Source organism: Xenopus tropicalis, chromosome 2, assembly GCF_000004195.4.
Source record: "Xenopus tropicalis strain Nigerian chromosome 2, UCB_Xtro_10.0, whole genome shotgun sequence".
In the NCBI taxonomy this organism is placed as follows: Eukaryota; Metazoa; Chordata; class Amphibia; order Anura; family Pipidae; genus Xenopus; species Xenopus tropicalis.
Genome location: NC_030678.2, coordinates 2,618,948 through 2,638,323, shown reverse-complemented (window position 1 = coordinate 2,638,323; position 19,376 = coordinate 2,618,948). Strand labels below are relative to the sequence as shown.

The 19,376-nt window shown below is 50.0% G+C and overlaps 1 protein-coding gene across 4 annotated transcripts in view; it reads left to right on the top strand.

The window, feature by feature from the left end:
- The window catches only part of boc (BOC cell adhesion associated, oncogene regulated), a 52,174-nt gene extending 49,165 nt beyond the window's left edge, over nt 1–3,009 (top strand). For 3 of the 4 annotated variants that reach the window (XM_031896152.1, NM_001079274.1, XM_031896151.1), the window contains 2 exon segments: nt 485–672; nt 2,205–3,009. In XM_031896152.1, the coding sequence (XP_031752012.1) occupies nt 485–672; nt 2,205–2,371 (355 nt within the window). In that variant the 3' untranslated portion in view covers nt 2,372–3,009. 4 annotated transcript variants of the gene reach the window in all.
- Nucleotides 3,010–19,376: the final 16,367 nt, after the last annotated feature.

The window sequence follows — 19,376 nt, the reverse complement described above, 5'->3', positions numbered from 1 at the left end:
CCCTAGATATGAGGCACATCCCAAGATATGAGGCACATCCCAAGATATGAGGCACATCCCAAGATATGAGGAACGTCCCTAGATATGAGGCACATCCCTAGATATGAGGCACATCCCAAGATATGAGGCACATCCCAAGATATGAGGAACGTCCCTAGATATGAGGCACATCCCTAGATATGAGGCACATCCCTAGATATGAGGCACATCCCAAGATATGAGGCACATCCCTAGATATGAGGCACATCCCTAGATATGAGGCACATCCCTAGATATGAGGCACATCCCAAGATATGAGGCACATCCCTAGATATGAGGCACATCCCTAGATATGAGGCACATCCCTAGATATGAGGCACATCCCAAGATATGAGGCACATCCCTAGATATGTGGCACATCCCTAGATATGAGGCACCAAGCAATGTACCATTCATCTTTTTTATACTTTTAAGCCTTTCTGATAAAATGTTTTCCCAATTGCAGGTTGTGCCACCCACCCGGCGAGGGCATCACAGTGGACCGGCCAAGTGAGATTGATACATGTGAAATAAAGGAACTTCCTCCTGATGGGCTTCAATTGGAGGATGAGAACTTGGTTGGGCACTCCCTATCAAAAAGCAACAAGGAGTGCCCCATCCTCTCGCTGCCCATAGAGCCAGGTGTGTGCCAAGGTATGAGGTTAATATGTTCTCACTCTAATGTGCCCATTGTAAACCTGCTGGTACCAAAAGCTACTAGCACTTAGTCTACAGCACTTTGTACTTGGCATACTTGACTTGCCTATTTACTGGAGTTAGGCTGGACTCCCTAAAACATAGGCCTTAGAGTAGTGGATGTTGGACTTTTTAAGGTCAAGCCACCCCTTGGAGGTCCGTTCTTGTTCCAGGCCCCTACTTAGCTCATACCAAGGTTAGAGATCTAGAAAAACATTGGATGATCAGTAAATTAACCATAGTTCCAAGAATATGTAGCATAGTGTGCATCATAGATCTCTCCTAAACTGGCCATCAAGCTGGGCTTTCAGGTGTATCGAAAAGAACAAATAAGCTTTCTCCTAACATCTCACCATAACTGGCCTTTACACTGGACTTTCAGGTGTATTGATAAAAGCATATAGGTTTTCTCCCAACACCTCCCCATAAATGGCCTTCAAGCTGGGCTTTCAGGTGTACTGAGAAGAACAAATAGGCTTCCTCCAAGCATCTCTCCATAAATGGCCTTCAAGCTAGGCTTTCAGGTGTGTTGAGAAGAGTAAATAGGTTTTCTCCCAACATCTCCCCATGAATGGCCTTCAAGCTGGGCTTTCAGGTGTGTTGAGAAGAACAAATAGACTTTCTCTCGACATCTCACCATAAATGGCCTTCAAGCTTGGCTTTCAGGTGTGTTGAGAAGAACAAATAGGCTTTCTCTTGACATTTCACCATAAATGGCTTTCAAGATGGCCTTACAGGTGTGTTGAGAAGAACAAATAGGTTTTCTCCTAACATCTCACCATAACTGGTCTTTGAGAAAAGTAAATAGGTTTTCTCCCAACATCTCACCATAAATGGCCTTCAAGCTGGGCTTTCAGGTGTACTGAGAAGAACAGGCTATCTCCCAACATCTCCCCATCAATGGCCTTTAAGCTGGGCTTTCAGGTGTATTGAGAAGGACAAATAGGCTAAGTCTTAACATCTCCCCATCAATGGCCTTCAAGCTGGGCTTTCAGGTGTACTAAGAAGAACAAATAGGCTTTCTCCCAACATCTCACCATAAATGGCCTTCAAGCTGGGCTTTCAGGTGTATTGAGAAGAGCAAATAGGCTTTCTCCCAACATCTCACCATAAATGGCCTTCAAGCTGGGCTTTCAGGTGTATTGAGAAGAGCAAATAGGCTTTCTCCCAACATCTCACCATGAATGGCCTTCAAGCTGGGCTTTCAGGTGTATCAAGAAGGACAACTTTCTCCTAACATCTCACCATAGCTGGGCTTTGGACTGAGCCAACTGGCAGTCCTCCAACCACTGCCTCCTCACCCCAATTTAAAACCACCTCTCGTTTTAGAAAGCTTCTATGGAAAAAGCTACTTATTAGAAATATTTATTGGTTGATCGAGGAGCCTTAGTATTTATTTATTATCCCGGAGTGAGGGGGGGCGGGGGGTCATAGGAATTAAATATAAGGTCGTATTGTGATGTGTTTTGTAACAAACTCGCTTGTTGCAGGTTGTATATGTGCCTTGCCACCGGTGGAAAACGCAGAGGATCCAGTCCGCCCAACATTGAGTGAAGGATCCAATGAAATCCCAGTTTGGACCTGTAATGTAGAAGGGAACAGTTGGGAGAGCAGCGCTAATCAGCCTCACACACGCTCGGAAGGAGCCGCCACTTAACAGATGACAGACTGTAAGAAAGGACTGGGGATGGTCTTGTTGCAATACATATCAGCACTGAGTATCTCTACTAAACCTTGTGCAGATACACAGGCTGAAGATTCTAGAAGAAGTCCATTTATTCCAGCACCGGCTTCCCTGCACAGCGGCTCTTGCAACACGGTCACGTTTTAGGGTCCCGGACCACCCTGCGTTTGAAAGGAGTTTATTTTTCTATGACAGCGATATTTATATATTTATGCACTTGTACATAAAGTTTATTTTCTTTATCATGAAATATATATATATATATATATAGAAATATGGAACACAAAAGGGACCAAACTATTCTTTGGCGTTGGCACGGCAACGGAACAAGAGCTTTGGATTGGCTGCCATCATACTGGGGGGGGGGCTATAGCGGAATGGGGCGCAGGAAGGAGACTGGAGGAATCTTCTGATTTGTTGCGTAAATTTTGGATCCAGAAACGGTTCCGGCTTCTATTCTCGTCAGGCGCGGGATGTTCCCACGCGGGTTGCATGTTTGGCCCCAGCTAAATATATATGCGCCATAAACACAATATGCGATGCGGCTGCAATGACTTCTATGTGTAACTGAATAGGAACCGTACGGCTTGTAATAAATACGTAAATAGTGATTATTGGCCCCCGAGCCGCTCATTTCATTGGGACTGACGCTCAGTGTTTCCCACCCCGGGACCCTCCAGCTGTAGGGTTAATGGGGGCTGCTGAACTGGTGCTACACGTGACTGCACCCCCAGTATGGCTATTATGACATGTGACTGGACCCCCTGTATGGCTAGTAGGACATGTGACCGGACCCCCTGTATGGCTGGTAGGACGTGACTGTATCCCTAGTATGGCTGGTAGGACGTGACCGTACCCCTAGTATGGCTGGTTGGACATGACTGTATCCCTAGTATGGCTGGTTGGACATGACTGTATCCCTAGTATGGCTGGTTGGACGTGACTGTACCCCTAGTATGGCTGGTAGGACATGACTGTATCCCTAGTATGGCTGGTTGGACATGACTGTATCCCTAGTATGGCTGGTTGGACGTGACTGTACCCCTAGTATGGCTGGTAGGACATGACTGTACCCCCTGTATGGCTGGTAGGACGTGACTGTATCCCTAGTATGGCTGGTTGGACATGACTGTATCCCTAGTATGGCTGGTAGGACATGACCGTACCCCTAGTATGGCTGGTAGGACGTGACTGTATCCCTAGTATGGCTGGTAGGACATGACTGTACCCCTAGTATGGCTGGTAGGACATGACCGTACCCCTAGTATGGCTGGTTGGACATGACTGTATCCCTAGTATGGCTGGTTGGACGTGACTGTACCCCTAGTATGGCTGGTAGGACATGACTGTACCCCTAGTATGGCTGGTTGGACGTGACCGTACCCCTAGTATGGCTGGTAGGACATGACCGTACCCCTAGTATGGCTGGTTGGACATGACTGTATCCCTAGTATGGCTGGTTGGACGTGACTGTACCCCTAGTATGGCTGGTAGGACGTGACTGTACCCCTAGTATGGCTGGTAGGACATGACCGTACCCCTAGTATGGCTGGTTGGACATGACTGTATCCCTAGTATGGCTGGTTGGACGTGACTGTACCCCTAGTATGGCTGGTTGGACGTGACTGTACCCCTAGTATGGCTGGTAGGACATGACCGTACCCCTAGTATGGCTGGTTGGACATGACTGTATCCCTAGTATGGCTGGTTGGACGTGACTGTACCCCTAGTATGGCTGGTAGGACATGACTGTACCCCCTGTATGGCTGGTAGGACGTGACTGTATCCCTAGTATGGCTGGTTGGACATGACTGTATCCCTAGTATGGCTGGTTGGACGTGACCGTACCCCTAGTATGGCTGGTAGGACGTGACCGTACCCCTAGTATGGCTGGTAGGACGTGACCGTACCCCTAGTATGGCTGGTAGGACGTGACCGTACCCCTAGTATGGCTGGTAGGACGTGACCGTACCCCTAGTATGGCTGGTAGGACGTGACTGTACCCCTAGTATGGATGGTACAACATCACTTCTCACAAGGAGCAGGGACAGCCTTCCCCCTTGGTTGCTATTAGGTAACTAACCTAGCAACCAGGCAGCAGAATGGAAGATGAATAGGCGTGGGCCTGAAGAGAAAGGTAAGCACTAAAGAACCCACATAATCGGCCCTTTGCTATTTCCTTTTGTCATCTCTGGAATAAAACTTCTACCTACCTTGTTACTCACCCCGTATGTATTGGGGGTGCTGCAGGGGGGTGGGGTGCTGCAGGGGGGTGAGGGTGCTGCAGGTGAATGGGGGTGCTGCAGGTGGATGAGGGTGCTGCAGGTGGATGAGGGTGCTGCAGGTGGATGAGGGTGCTGCAGGTTGATGAGGGTGCTGCAGGGGGGTGGGGGTGCTGCAGGTGGATGAGGGTGCTGCAGGTGGATGAGGGTGCTGCAGGGGGGTGGGGGTGCTGCAGGGGGATAGGGGTGCTGCAGGTGGGTGGGAGTGCTGCAGGGGGGTGGGACTGTTGCACGGGGGTGGGGGTGCTGCAGGTGGATGAGGGTGCTGCAGGGGGGTGGGGGTGCTGCAGGTGGATGAGGGTGCTGCAGTGGGGTGGGGGTGCTGCAGGGGGGTGGGGGTGCTGCAGGTGGATGAGGGTGCTGCAGGGGGGTGGGAGTGCTGCAGGGGGGTGGGGGTCCTGCAGGTGGATGAGGGTGCTGCAGGGGGGTGGGGGTGCTGCAGGGGGGTGGGGGTGCTGCAGGTGGGTGCAGGCTGCTGCAGGTGGGTGCAGGGTGCTGCAGGTGGATGGGGGTGCTGCAGGTGGATGGGGGTGCTGCAGGTGGGTGCAGGCTGCTGCAGGTGGGTGCAGGGTGCTGCAGGTGGATGGGGGTGCTGCAGGTGGATGGGGGTGCTGCAGGGGGGTGGGGGTGCTGCAGGTGGGTGCAGGCTGCTGCAGGTGGGTGCAGGGTGCTGCAGGTGGATGGGGGGTGCTGCAGGTGGATGGGGGTGCTGCAGGTGGGTGGGGGGTGCTGCAGGTGGATGGGGGTGCTGCAGGTGGGTGGGGGGTGCTGCAGGTGGGTGGGGGGTGCTGCAGGTGGATAAGGGTGCTGTTGGTGTTGTGGGGCTGATGCAGTTGCTCGCAGACACATTAAGGAAAGTTAAAGGGGATGTTCACCTCTACGTTAACTTCTATTATGATGTACAAAATGATATCCTGGGACAATTTGCACTTGGTCTTTATTTTTTTTTGTAGTGTTTTTTTTTTTATCATTTTAGTTTTTGTTCAGCAGCTCGGCAGGTTGGAGTTTCAGCAGCTATCTGGTTGCTAGGGTTCAAATTACCTTAGCAACTAGGGAGTGGTTTGGATGAGAGACAGGTATATGAATAGGGGAGGGGCTGAATAGAAAGATAAGGAATAAAAAGTAACAATAACAATAAAACTGGAGTCTCACAGAGCAATAGGGTTTGGCTGCCGGGGTCAGTGACCCCCATTTGATAGTTAGAAAGAGGCAGAAGAAGAAGGGAAATAATTCAAAAACTATAAAAGATAAAAAATACAGTTGAAAAGATGCTTAGAATTGGCAATTCTATAACATATAAAAGCTAACTTTAACCCTTTTTTAACCCCCTAAAAGAGAATGAAAGAGTCACATGACGCAGACCCGCACACACACACTATATACTGTATATATATACTGTGAGAGAGGCGATGGAAAAGATCGTTATTTGGTGTCTTTCCACCAGGGAATCAGTGTCCGAACCCACCGGCTCGAATAGAGGGGGGAGGTATGTGCCAAAAAGGCTTGTCTTGGTGAGACTTGTCTGTTGGATGGCAGGTATATATGGCAGGTATATATGGCAGGTATATATGGCAGGTATATATGGCAGGTATATATGGCAGGTATATAGCACCCAGGCTCAGGTACGGGCTCCTTTAAATCTCCAGGGCAGGAGAGGCTGGGACCCTGCAGTATGGCTAGAGAATGCTGGAGCCAATAAGGGAATGCTGGAGCCAATAAGGGAATGCTGGAGCCAATAAGGGAATGCTGGAGCCAATAAGGGAATGCTGGAGCCAATAAGGGAATGCTGGAGCCAATAAGGGAATGCTGGAGCCAATAAGGGAATGCTGGAGCCAATAAGGGAATGCTGGAGCCAATAAGGGAATGCTGGAGCCAATTAGGGAATGCTGGAGCCAATAAGGGAATGCTGGAGCCAATAAGGGAATGCTGGAGCCAATAAGGGAATGCTGGAGCCAATAAGGAATGCTGGAGCCAATTAGGGAATGCTGGAGCCAATAAGGGAATGCTGGAGCCAATTAGGGAATGCTGGAGCCAATAAGGGAATGCTGGAGCCAATAAGGGAATGCTGGAGCCAATAAGGGAATGCTGGAGCCAATTAGGGAATTGCTGGAGCCAATAAGGGAATGCTGGAGCCAATTAGGGAATGCTGGAGCCAATAAGGGAATGCTGGAGCCAATAGGGAATGCTGGAGCCAATTAGGGAATGCTGGAGCCAATAAGGGAATGCTGAGCCAATTAGGGAATGCTGGAGCCAATAAGGGAATGCTGGAGCCAATTAGGGAATGCTGGAGCCAATAAGGGAATGCTGGAGCCAATAAGGGAATGCTGGAGCCAATTAGGGAATGCTGGAGCCAATAAGGGAATGCTGGAGCCAATTAGGGAATGCTGGAGCCAATAAGGGAATGCTGGAGCCAATTAGGGAATGCTGGAGCCAATTAGGCAACACCTGAAGCATTTAAGGTGAGCCTGGGTGTGCAGCAAAGAGGTCAGTTTGTGAGAGACTTGGAGGTTGGTCCTTGTCGGAGTGAAGGTCACTCACAGAGCAGGGCACAGGGCAGGGCACAGAGCAGGGCACAGGGCAGGGCACAGGGCAGGGCACAGAGCAGGGCACAGAGCAGGGCACAGGGCAGGGCACAGAGCAGGGCACAGGGCAGGGCACAGAGCAGGGCACAGGGCAGGGCACAGAGCAGGGCACAGGGCAGGGCACAGGGCAGGGCACAGAGCAGGGCACAGGGCAGGGCACAGGGCAGGGCACAGAGCAGGGCACAGGGCAGGGCACTGGGCAGGGCACAGGGCAGGGCACGGCACAGAGCAGGGCACAGAGCAGGGCACAGGGCAGGGCACAGGGCAGGGCACAGAGCAGGGCACAGGGCAGGGCACAGGGCAGGGCACAGGGCAGGAGGGCTGCCTGTGTTGGGAACCCCCAGAGGAGCAGTGGGAGTACCCAAGGCTGAGACAAGGCCAAGTACAACAGTACCCGAGGCTGAGACATGGCCAAGTACAACAGTACCCAAGGCTGAGACAAGGCCAAGCCCAACAGTACCCAAGGCTGAGACAAGGCCAAGTACAACAGTACCCAAGGCTGAGACAAGGCCAAGGCCAACAGTACCCAAGGCTGAGACAAGGCCAAGGCCCACAGTACCCAAGGCTGAGACAAGGCCAAGTACAACAGTACCCAAGGCTGAGACATGGCCAAGTACAACAGTACCCAAGGCTGAGACAAGGCCAAGTACAACAGTACCCAAGGCTGAGACATGGCCAAGCCCAACAGTACCCAAGGCTGAGACAAGGCCAAGCCCAACAGTACCCAAGGCTGAGACAAGGCCAAGTACAACAGTACCCAAGGCTGAGACAAGGCCAAGGCCCACAGTACCCAAGGCTGAGACATGGCCAAGTACAACAGTACCCAAGGCTGAGACATGGCCAAGCCCAACAGTACCCAAGGCTGAGACAAGGCCAAGCCCAACAGTACCCAAGGCTGAGACAAGGCCAAGTACAACAGTACCCAAGGCTGAGACAAGGCCAAGGCCCACAGTACCCAAGGCTGAGACAAGGCCAAGGCCAACAGTACCCAAGGCTGAGACAAGGCCAAGGCCCACAGTACCCAAGGCTGAGACATGGCCAAGGCCCACAGTACACAAATGGTGGAGTTTACCTGGATATTGTTGGGGTTTGAGGAGGATGAGGGTATGGGCACCGGCTGGTTGCTGGCGGATATGGTCTGAATCTCCCATTTGTACAATGAAAATGAGGAAAGGTGCAGTTCAGCACCCACTGGATGGCTGCCAGTTGTACAACCCATATATATATATTTGGGGTACTGATGCCCCTCATTAACCCCTCCAGGTCTCTGCTTACCTGTCCCGCTGCATTGCTCTGATTGGCTTGTGGGCAGCACCCCCTTGCATGGTGCATGGATAATGAGGCAACGGTCGCATGTTTCAGTGCTCACCCCCGGGGGGCCCCAGCTGGGCTCCTACTCACTATTCTGGCCCAGGTTTGTTCCATTACAGGGCTCCTTGGAGCAAAACACACAATATTTTCTCATTAAATCAAACACTAATAAAATATATAAACTTTTATTGAATCTCACAGAGCGGCTTAAGGTGGAAGGTGGGGGTCTTTGCCAGCACATTGCAGGAATTTTCCATGCTCCCCCCCACCCTCAGTTTAATGTGTCACTCTGATATATAAGGGGCACTGTAATATTTTCCCTGATGGAAATGCTGCGCAGGAATGGTTTCTTGGTGCAGGAATTGCCCTGTGAGACCGGCCCTGGGCCTTGCGGGGCTGTATGGAAATACTGTGGCAGCAGCCGCCCCTGGTTTGGGGTTGGATTCACTGAAAAGGGGCAAAAAGTGCTGGGCTCCCTTCCATATGAGCCTACAGTGGTACAAAGGAGCTCATCATTGTATGCCCATTGCCGTGCCCAAGTGATAGTGCCCATTGCCGTGCCCAAGTGATAGTGCCCATTGCCGTGCCCAAGTGATAGTGCCCATTGCCCAAGTGATAGTGCCCATTGTCGTGCCCAAGTGATAGTGCCCATTGCCGTGCCCAAGTGATAGTGCCCATTGCCCAAGTGATAGTGCCCATTGCCCAAGTGATAGTGCCCATTGCCGTGCCCAAGTGATAGTGCCCATTGCCGTGCCCAAGTGATAGTGCCCATTGCCGTGCCCAAGTGATAGTGCCCATTGCCGTGCCCAAGTGATAGTGCCCATTGCCGTGCCCAAGTAATAGTGCCCATTGCCGTGCCCAAGTGATAGTGCCCATTGCCATGCCCAAGTGATAGTGCCCATTGCCCAAGTGATAGTGCCCATTGTCGTGCCCAAGTGAAAGTGCCCATTGCCCAAGTGAAAGTGCCTACCAGTCCTTATAGGGGTGGTTTGTCTTAACTATTAATATGTTACAGCAGTGCTGTCAAACTTCTACGGTGCCGAGGGCCGGAATTTCTCTAGCATACATGGTGGAGGGCCGCTAATGGAAGCCAGTTTTGACCACTCCCCTTTTTGAAACCACACCCACTTCAAACCACACCTATTTTATCACAATGGTGGTAGCACAGCAAAATCCCAAATGCTTGGTCCTTACTGTGGGGATATCAACCATCATTCATATGTGAAAGAATTATGTCATATTAAGATATACCCTTAAATTCCATATGCCTCCTCCTCCCCTGTGGATAGCAGAGCAACCCCCAGTACATAATTACACACCTTTGGGACCATTTAAAGGACAACTAAAGCCTAAAAAAGAATATGGCTAGAAATGTTTAGCTGTGTGTTTGAGCCCCTGTACCAGCCCAAAGTCACCAAAGCTCTATAGAAATAAAGCCCCATGCCCCTGAAGATGCCCCCAGTAGCTCTCCATCTTTTGCCCAACTACTGCACATGCTCAGTCTGCTCTTGGCTGATGTCACTGAGCTTAGGGAGCGACTCACAATATTCTCCTTCCCCCTGCCTGCTTGGTCTGGTCACTATTAAACATGCATACTAGCCAACCAATCACAGGCCTGTCTGGCTGCTCTCTAAAAAACTGAAGTCCTTCTGAGCTTGGGTGTGACTTTTCTTTCCCCCTTGTAATGATCCCAAATACTGAGCTGTGTAACAAATATAAGTTACAGAGGTTGGAAACAGAGGCAGAAGCTGTGACAAAAGTTCCAGTCACTTTGCTGTTACAAACAGCCCCTCTGGGAATAAACTGCCCCATTGGGAAGGTTTCTCTGTATGTAACACAGTGACTGTATCTGCCCCTTACACAATGGGATCATTTGTAGGTTCCACCCAGTTCTCTATGGGGGTTGAAGAAAAACTTATACACGCAGGAGCATTGGCCAATGAGAATGCTGATTCCCAGCACTGTGTCAGGCCCCTTGCTGGTACCTTACATATAGAGATAATGATGGCATTTTCCCGTCATTATATGGCACAGGAATCAGACATGGGGATAAAGGGACAGACTTGTTCAGTGCTGGGAAACTGTGCTTATTGCTCCCAACTCCAATTGCAGGAACAGAGAACAGGGAGCCGGATTTACTCACACCAGCTGGGATTCTCATTGGGGGAATACTGTGCATAGTAATGCAGCCGCTGGCTTTGTGCTGTTGTTTTGATAATTTACTACGTTCCCTAAGCTCCGCCTCCCAACAGCCGCCCAGAGCCCACTGAGCATGTGCAGGAGCCAGATCTTATAGAAGATGGTATAACAAAGTAACAAGATGGCGGCCCCCTGTGGGCAACTTTGAAAGCATAAATCATTACTGTAATTAGGCTTCTCACCCCCTGGGCTTGGGCAGTAAGTTCATAATGTTTATATTTATGTTCAGTATATAAAATACAGCATTTCTATTGATTTTCTATTTTAGGGTTTAGTTCTCCTTTAATGGCTATTTCCAACTGCTAACAAACTCCCACAACAAACCCCTGCCAGGTTCACCTCCCACAGGCAGCATAAGGCAGGCAGAGTATGGCACACACAGGCAGGGTAGGACAGGCAGAGTATGGCACACACAGGCAGCACTCTGCCTGCCCTATGCTGCCTGTGTGTACCATACTCTGCCTGTCCTACCCTGCCTGTGTGTGCCATACTCTGCCTTCCCTATGCTGCCTCTGTGTGTGCCATACTCTGCCTGCCCTACCCTGACTGTGTGTGCCATACCCTCCCTGACCTATGCTGCCTGTGTGTGCCATACTCTGCCTGCCCTATGCTGGCTGTGTGTGCCATACTCTGCCTGCACTACCCTTCCTGTGTGTGCCATACCCTCCCTGACCTATGCTGCCTGTGTGTGCCATACTCTACCTGACCTATGCTGCCTGTGTGTGCCATACTCTACCTGCCCTATGCTGCCTGTGTGTGCCATACTATACCTGCCCTATGCTGGCTGTATGTGCCATACTCTACCTGCCCTATGCTGGCTGTATGTGCCATACTCTACCTGCCCTATGCTGCCTGTGTGTGCCATACTCTACCTGCCCTATGCTGCCTGTGTGTGCCATACTCTACCTGCCCTATGCTGCCTGTGTGTGCCATACTCTGCCTGACCTATGCTGGCTGTATGTGCCATACTCTACCTGCCCTATGCTGCCTGTGTGTGCCATACTCTACCTGCCCTATGCTGCCTGTGTGTGCCATACTCTACCTGCCCTATGCTGGCTGTATGTGCCATACTCTACCTGCCCTATGCTGGCTGTATGTGCCATACTCTACCTGCCCTATGCTGCCTGTGTGTGCCATACTCTACCTGCCCTATGCTGCCTGTGTGTGCCATACTCTACCTGCCCTATGCTGCCTGTGTGTGCCATACTCTACCTGCCCTATGCTGCCTGTGTGTGCCATACTCTACCTGCCCTATGCTGCCTGTGTGTGCCATACTCTACCTGCCCTATGCTGCCTGTGTGTGCCATACTCTGCCTGACCTATGCTGGCTGTATGTGCCATACTCTACCTGCCCTATGCTGGCTGTATGTGCCATACCCTCCCTGACCTATGCTGGCTGTATGTGCCATACTCTGCCTGCCCTGTGCTGCCTGTGTGTGCCATACCCTCCCTGCCCTATGCTGGCTGTATGTGCCATACTCTGCCTGCCCTGTGCTGCCTGTGTGTGCCATACTCTGCCTGCCCTATGCTGCCTGTGTGTGCCATACTCTGCCTGTGTGTGCCATACTCTGCCTGCCCTATGCTGGCTGTATGTGCCATACTCTGCCTGCTCTACCCTGCCTGTGTGTGCCATACCCTCCCTGCCCTATGCTGGCTGTATGTGCCATACCCTCCCTGCCCTATGCTGCCTGTGTGTGCCATACTCTACCTGCCCTATGCTGCCTGTGTGTGCCATACTCTACCTGCCCTATGCTGCCTGTGTGTGCCATACTCTGCCTGACCTATGCTGGCTGTATGTGCCATACTCTACCTGCCCTATGCTGCCTGTGTGTGCCATACTCTACCTGCCCTATGCTGCCTGTGTGTGCCATACTCTACCTGCCCTATGCTGCCTGTGTGTGCCATACTCTGCCTGCCCTATGCTGGCTGTATGTGCCATACCCTCCCTGACCTATGCTGGCTGTATGTGCCATACTCTGCCTGCCCTGTGCTGCCTGTGTGTGCCATACCCTCCCTGCCCTATGCTGGCTGTATGTGCCATACTCTGCCTGCCCTGTGCTGCCTGTATGTGCCATACTCTGCCTGCCCTGTGCTGCCTGTGTGTGCCATACCCTCCCTGACCTATGCTGGCTGTATGTGCCATACTCTGCCTGCCCTGTGCTGCCTGTGTGTGCCATACTCTGCCTGCCCTATGCTGCCTGTGTGTGCCATACTCTGCCTGTGTGTGCCATACTCTGCCTGCCCTATGCTGGCTGTATGTGCCATACTCTGCCTGCTCTACCCTGCCTGTGTGTGCCATACCCTCCCTGCCCTATGCTGGCTGTATGTGCCATACCCTCCCTGCCCTATGCTGGCTGTATGTGCCATACTCTACCTGCCCTATGCTGCCTGTGTGTGCCATACTCTGCCTACAGTACCTATGCCTGAGGTATGAACAGGGGAACAATGTGGGTGATTACAGTCTGAGCCTGAGGTGGGAACACTGCAGGGGGGAACAATGCAGAGATTAAAAGGCAGAACAACACAGGGGATTACATATTTAAACAATACAGGGGGGTTACAGCCTGAATCTGAGGTGAGAACCATGCAGGGGGGCAGTAAATCTCAGTACTGATACCATTTAATGCTTACTCAAAGGTAAGCCATCAAAGCAGCCAGACAGGTGGGGGGCCACACAGAGGGGGGTCGCGGCCCGCGGGCCGCCAGTTGGACAGCACTGTGTTATAGAATACCCTACTCTTAGAAACTTTGCAATTGGTCTTCATTAATTATTTTTTATAGTTTTTGAAATCTTTTTTACATCTTTCCAGCTTTCATATGGGGGGTCACTGACCCCGGCAGCCAAACCCTATTGCTCTGCGCATTTACAGTTTTATTGTTATTGTTACTTTTTATTCCTTATCTTTCTATTCCGGTCCCCTCCTGATCCTATCCCAGTCTCTCATTCAAACCGCTGCATGGTTGCTAAGGTAAACAAGACCCTAACAACCAGATAGCGGCTTAATTTCCAAACTGGAGAGCTGCTGAACAAAAAGCTGAATAACTGAAAAGCTGCAAATAATAAAAAATGAAGACCAATTGCAAATTGTCTCTTAATATCATTGCCTACATCATACTGTAAGTTAACCCTTTATGTACCTATCTCGTTCAGACTCTCTGAAGCCTGCGGTACTTTCCGGGCCCAGGTGCGTCTGTATGGGGCTATAACATGTGTATTCTGCACACAAACATTCACTCAGGGGAAGATTAATCTCCGGGGAAGATTTCCCAAGCGGAGCTAAGTGGCCGGGGGGGGGGGGGGGGGAATATTGGATATAATGAGGCTCTTTACATTGCCCATATTTCATACTCTCGGCACATTTCATATATACAAAGCCGTGCATCTGCGCTGCCTCTCCATATCCATTTATACATAGCAGCCAAATGTTTATACAAGGGGGGGGGGATCTATTTCTGTTCAGCGCTCCCTCGCCCCCCCATACTAAAGGCCGGACACACAAAGGTTACATGGAAAGCCCCTACAATGGGGCCCGAGTATCTACATAAGGGAAAGTGGGCTTTTAAGGGCAACTCTTAGGGCTATAAATATACCCCACTGCTCTCCAGCTCCCCCACCAGATTAAAGCCCTTTTAGGGGTATTTAGGGCCTTCTTTTTTTTTAAATGCCTTCTGATAGCTGCAATGATTTCTATCTCCAGTAGAGGGCGCCAGGTAATGGTGTTTTTTATAATAGGAAGTTCAGACAAACTGCCCCCGCCTGCCCTGGCTGTACTGCCCACTCACAGGATATAGGGCAGATACAGAGCTTTATATAAATACTGACATTGCTGATTAAAGAAAATACAATTGTTGCTGCCGGGGGGGCCAGACGCCATGACCACTGGGGGCCCAGGTTATACAGAAGGTCACAGTGGGACACTGACTGATAAGCAGTTTTACTGTGTTTAGGAATATTTTCATTGGGGGGTCCCAGTAAGTTCTATTAACCCCATTGCCCTCAGCCAACCAGTGATTGAGACTTCCCTGCTGGTCTATGGAGTGTAAATAGGCTCCTCCCTCCCACACAATGGCAATGCTTTCTGGGGAAGTAAATGCTGAATTTCCCCTCCCAGTCAGAGAGCACAACAGGGCGTCTTGTTTATTCTAAACCCAGAAGGAAATAAACACAGTGACACGAAGTAGGGAAGGGACCGGCTGTATCTGTATCGGCTGTTTCCTTTATAAACATACAAACAAGAGAGGGGGAATGAGTGATTCATTGGTGGGGAGGAAAGGGGATCTCACCATCAGCATAGGAAGGGGTTCCTTACTGTAAGGGCAGTCAGGTTATGGGGTTCCCTACCAAGAGAGGGGGAATGAGTGATACATTGGGGGTGGGGAGGAAAGGGGATCTCACCATCAGCATAGGAAGGGGTTCCTTACTGTAAGGGCAGTCAGGTTATGGGATTCCCTACCAAGAGAGGGGGAATGAGTGATACATTGGTGGGGAGGAAAGGGGATCTCACCATCAGCATAGGAAGGGGTTCCTTACTGTAAGGGCAGTCAGGTTATGGGGTTCCCTACCCAGAGAGGGGGAATGAGTGATACATTGGGGGTGGGGAGGAAAGGGGATCTCACCATCAGCATAGGAAGGGGTTCCTTACTGTAAGGGCAGTCAGGTTATGGGATTCCCTACCCAGAGAGGGGGAATGAGTGATACATTGGTGGGGAGGAAAGGGGATCTCACCATCAGCATAGGAAGGGGTTCCTTACTGTAAGGGCAGTCAGGTTATGGGATTCCCTACCCAGAGAGGGGGAATGAGTGATACATTGGGGTGGGGAGGAAAGGGGATCTCACCATCAGCATAGGAAGGGGTTCCTTACTGTAAGGGCAGTCAGGTTATGGGGTTCCCTACCCAGAGAGGGGGAATGAGTGATACATTGGTGGGAGGAAAGGGGATCTCACCATCAGCATAGGAAGGGGTTCCTTACTGTAAGGGCAGTCAGGTTATGGGATTCCCTACCCAGAGAGGGGGAATGAGTGATACATTGGGGTGGGGAGGAAAGGGGATCTCACCATCAGCATAGGAAGGGGTTCCTTACTGTAAGGGCAGTCAGGTTATGGGGTTCCCTACCCAGAGAGGGGGAATGAGTGATACATTGTGGGGGTGGGGAGGAAAGGGGATCTCACCATCAGCATAGGAAGGGGTTCCTTACTGTAAGGGCAGTCAGGTTATGGGGTTCCCTACCCAGAGAGGGGGAATGAGTGATACATTGTGGGGGTGGGGAGGAAAGGGGATCTCACCATCAGAGAAGGGTACGGGATGTGCATGACACACAGGTGCCAAGTAGCCGAGATACTGGAATTCCCAGGCTCAGCCCTATAGGAATGTTAGAAAGCTTTTGCTGCCCCCTAGTGGGGATACAGTGATGCTGCAGGCAGACAGCGGGATATTCTGGGAAGACTTAGTGGGATGCAGAAGAGGAGACTGGGAGATTTGGGCCCTTGTTTGCTGGGGTGGGACACAGTGACCCCCCCACACAATTTACAGGATCGTGGACCCCACTACCCCCTATGGACACATCAGTCACGGGAGCAGCCATCCAAAGGGGATTTTTACCGCCCCCCCCCCCCACAGCTATTTGGTAATTCTGCTATCATTAGCCAAGACCAAGCGTGGGCACAAATTAACCCCCGTTTCCCCTTATCTGTAGATTCTTTGGAAAGAAGCCGACCCGCCCATGCCATTGCCAGTTCCCCTCATGGGATTTCCTGTGAAAACCACATTTCTGTATTTCCAGCCGTAGCCGCAGCTCTGTGCCCGGCCCCACTGTCGGCCGTGTGTTGGCCGGGGGATCTACAGCAATTCAACCGCATCTGCTGCCAGAATGATACAAGCCGGACAGGCGACAAAGTCTATTTTTATATGTGGGTAACCAACGGGGGTGTGTAATGCCACCCTGACAGTGTGTGTGTAATGGGGTGAAACTGGCGCCCGTGGCAGTGCCCACAGAAATCTAATCTGCACCCTATGCCCTTACCCAACGGTAACATGCATCTAAATTAATTACAGGTATAGGGCCCATTATCCAGAATGCTCGGGACCAAGGGTATTCCAGATAAGGGGTCTTTCCGTAATTTGGATCTCTGTACCTTAAGTCTCCTAAAAAAATCAATAAATTATTAAATAAACCCAATAGGGCTGTTCTGCCCCAATAAGGGGTAATTATATCTTAGTTGGGATCAAGTACAGGTACTGTTTTATTATTACAGAGAAAAGGGAATCATTTAACCATGAAATAAACCCAATAGGGCTGTTCTGCCCCAATAAGGGGTAATTATATCTTAGTTGGGATCAAGTACAGGTACTGTTTTATTATTACAGAGAAAAGGGAATCATTTAACCATTAAATAAACCCAATAGGGCTGTTCTGCCCCAATAAGGGGTAATTATATCTTAGTTGGGATCAAGTACAGGTACTGTTTTATTATTACAGAGAAAAGGGAATCATTTAACCATTAAATAAACCCAATAGGGCTGTTCTGCCCCAATAAGGGGTAATTATATCTTAGTTGGGATCAAGTACAGGTACTGTTTTATTATTACAGAGAAAAGGGAATCATTTAACCATTAAATAAACCCAATAGGGCTGTTCTGCCCCAATAAGGGGTAATTATATCTTAGTTGGGATCAAGTACAGGTACTGTTTTATTATTACAGAGAAAAGGGAAATCCGTTTTAAAATTCTGAATTATTTGATTAAAATGGAGTCTATGGGAGACAGGCTTTCCGTAATTTGGAGCTTTCTGGGAGGGGAACGGTAATAAAGACCCAAATAGAATGGATATTTCTCTGATGAGGATTAGCTCACAAGGGGTTAATAACGGCTCTTGTCTGGCCAATCGATGGATGAGCTCTTGGGGGGGGGTATTAATTAATTATGACCCCCACTAAGTTTGCCCAGGTGCAGTAACCCATAGGAACCAGTCAGTGGGTAGAAATTATGGGTCACCTGTTTAAAAGCAAACATCTTATTGGCTGCAATCTGCTACTGGGCGTAGTCCCTTTTATTACATATGGGGGTAAATATTTTATTCCCTACTGGGGTATAAAGGGCTTTACACCCCAATAGAACTAAAGGCATGTAGAGTGTAAGCTCTTTGGGGCAGGGCTCCCTTCCCCTCTTGTATCGGTTACTGATTGCTTTATATGTTACTCCTTGTAGAGTGTAAGCTCTTTGGGGCAGGGCTCCCTTCCCCTCTTGTATCGGTTACTGATTGCTTTATATGTTACTCCTTGTAGAGTGTAAGCTCTTTTGGGCAGGGCTCCCTTCCCCTCCTGTATCGGTTACTGATTGCTTTATATGTTACTCCTTGTAGAGTGTAAGCTCTTTGGGGCAGGGCTCCCTTCCCCTCTTGTATCGGTTACTGATTGCTTTATATGTTACTCCTTGTAGAGTGTAAGCTCTTTTGGGCAGGGCTCCCTTCCCCTCCTGTATCGGTTATTGATTGCTTTATATGTTACTCCTTGTAGAGTGTAAGCTCTTTTGGGCAGGGCTCCCTTCCCCTCCTGTATCGGTTACTGATTGCTTTATATGTTACTCCTTGTAGAGTGTAAGCTCTTTTGGGCAGGGCTCCCTTCCCCTCCTGTATCGGTTACTGATTGCTTTATATGTTACTCCTTGTAGAGTGTAAGCTCTTTGGGGCAGGGCTCCCTTCCCCTCTTGTATCGGTTACTGATTGCTTTATATGTTACTCCTTGTAGAGTGTAAGCTCTTTGGGGCAGGGCTCCCTTCCCCTCCTGTATCGGTTACTGATTGCTTTATATGTTACTCCTTGTAGAGTGTAAGCTCTTTTGGGCAGGGCTCCCTTCCCCTCTTGTATCGGTTACTGATTGCTTTATATGTTACTCCTTGTAGAGTGTAAGCTCTTTTGGGCAGGGCTCTCTTCCCCTCCTGTATCGGTTACTGATTGCTTTATATGTTACTCCTTGTAGAGTGTAAGCTCTTTTGGGCAGGGCTCTCTTCCCCTCCTGTATCGGTTACTGATTGCTTTATATGTTACTCCTTGTAGAGTGTAAGCTCTTTTGGGCAGGGCTCCCTTCCCCTCCTGTATTGGTTACTGATTGCTTTATATGTTACTCCTTGTAGAGTGTAAGCTCTTTTGGGCAGGGCTCCCTTCCCCTCCTGTATCGGTTACTGATTGCTTTATATGTTACTCCTTGTAGAGTGTAAGCTCTTTTGGGCAGGGCTCCCTTCCCCTCTTGTATCGGTTATTGATTGCTTTGTTACTCAGCGCTGCGGGGTATGTTGGCGCTTTATAAATAAATGTTGATAATAATAATAAACTGGCAAGTATGGAGGAGCCTGGGGCACATACAAAGGGAATAACATGTAAGGGATCAATGTACCGGGTCTGACTGACAGAATGGATCTGGGCCACAGTAATACCCCCCATGGGGCCCCTGGGGAGCCAGGCTTTTGTCCTATTGGGCAGAACATTAGGGTGCCACTGTGTGTAAATGTAGATGCATTGTGCATCACTTCTGTAAATATTGGTTTTTCAGGAAATTTCACATGATGGGAGACTGAGACAGTATTTGTGCTACAGACTGGGGGTCGTTA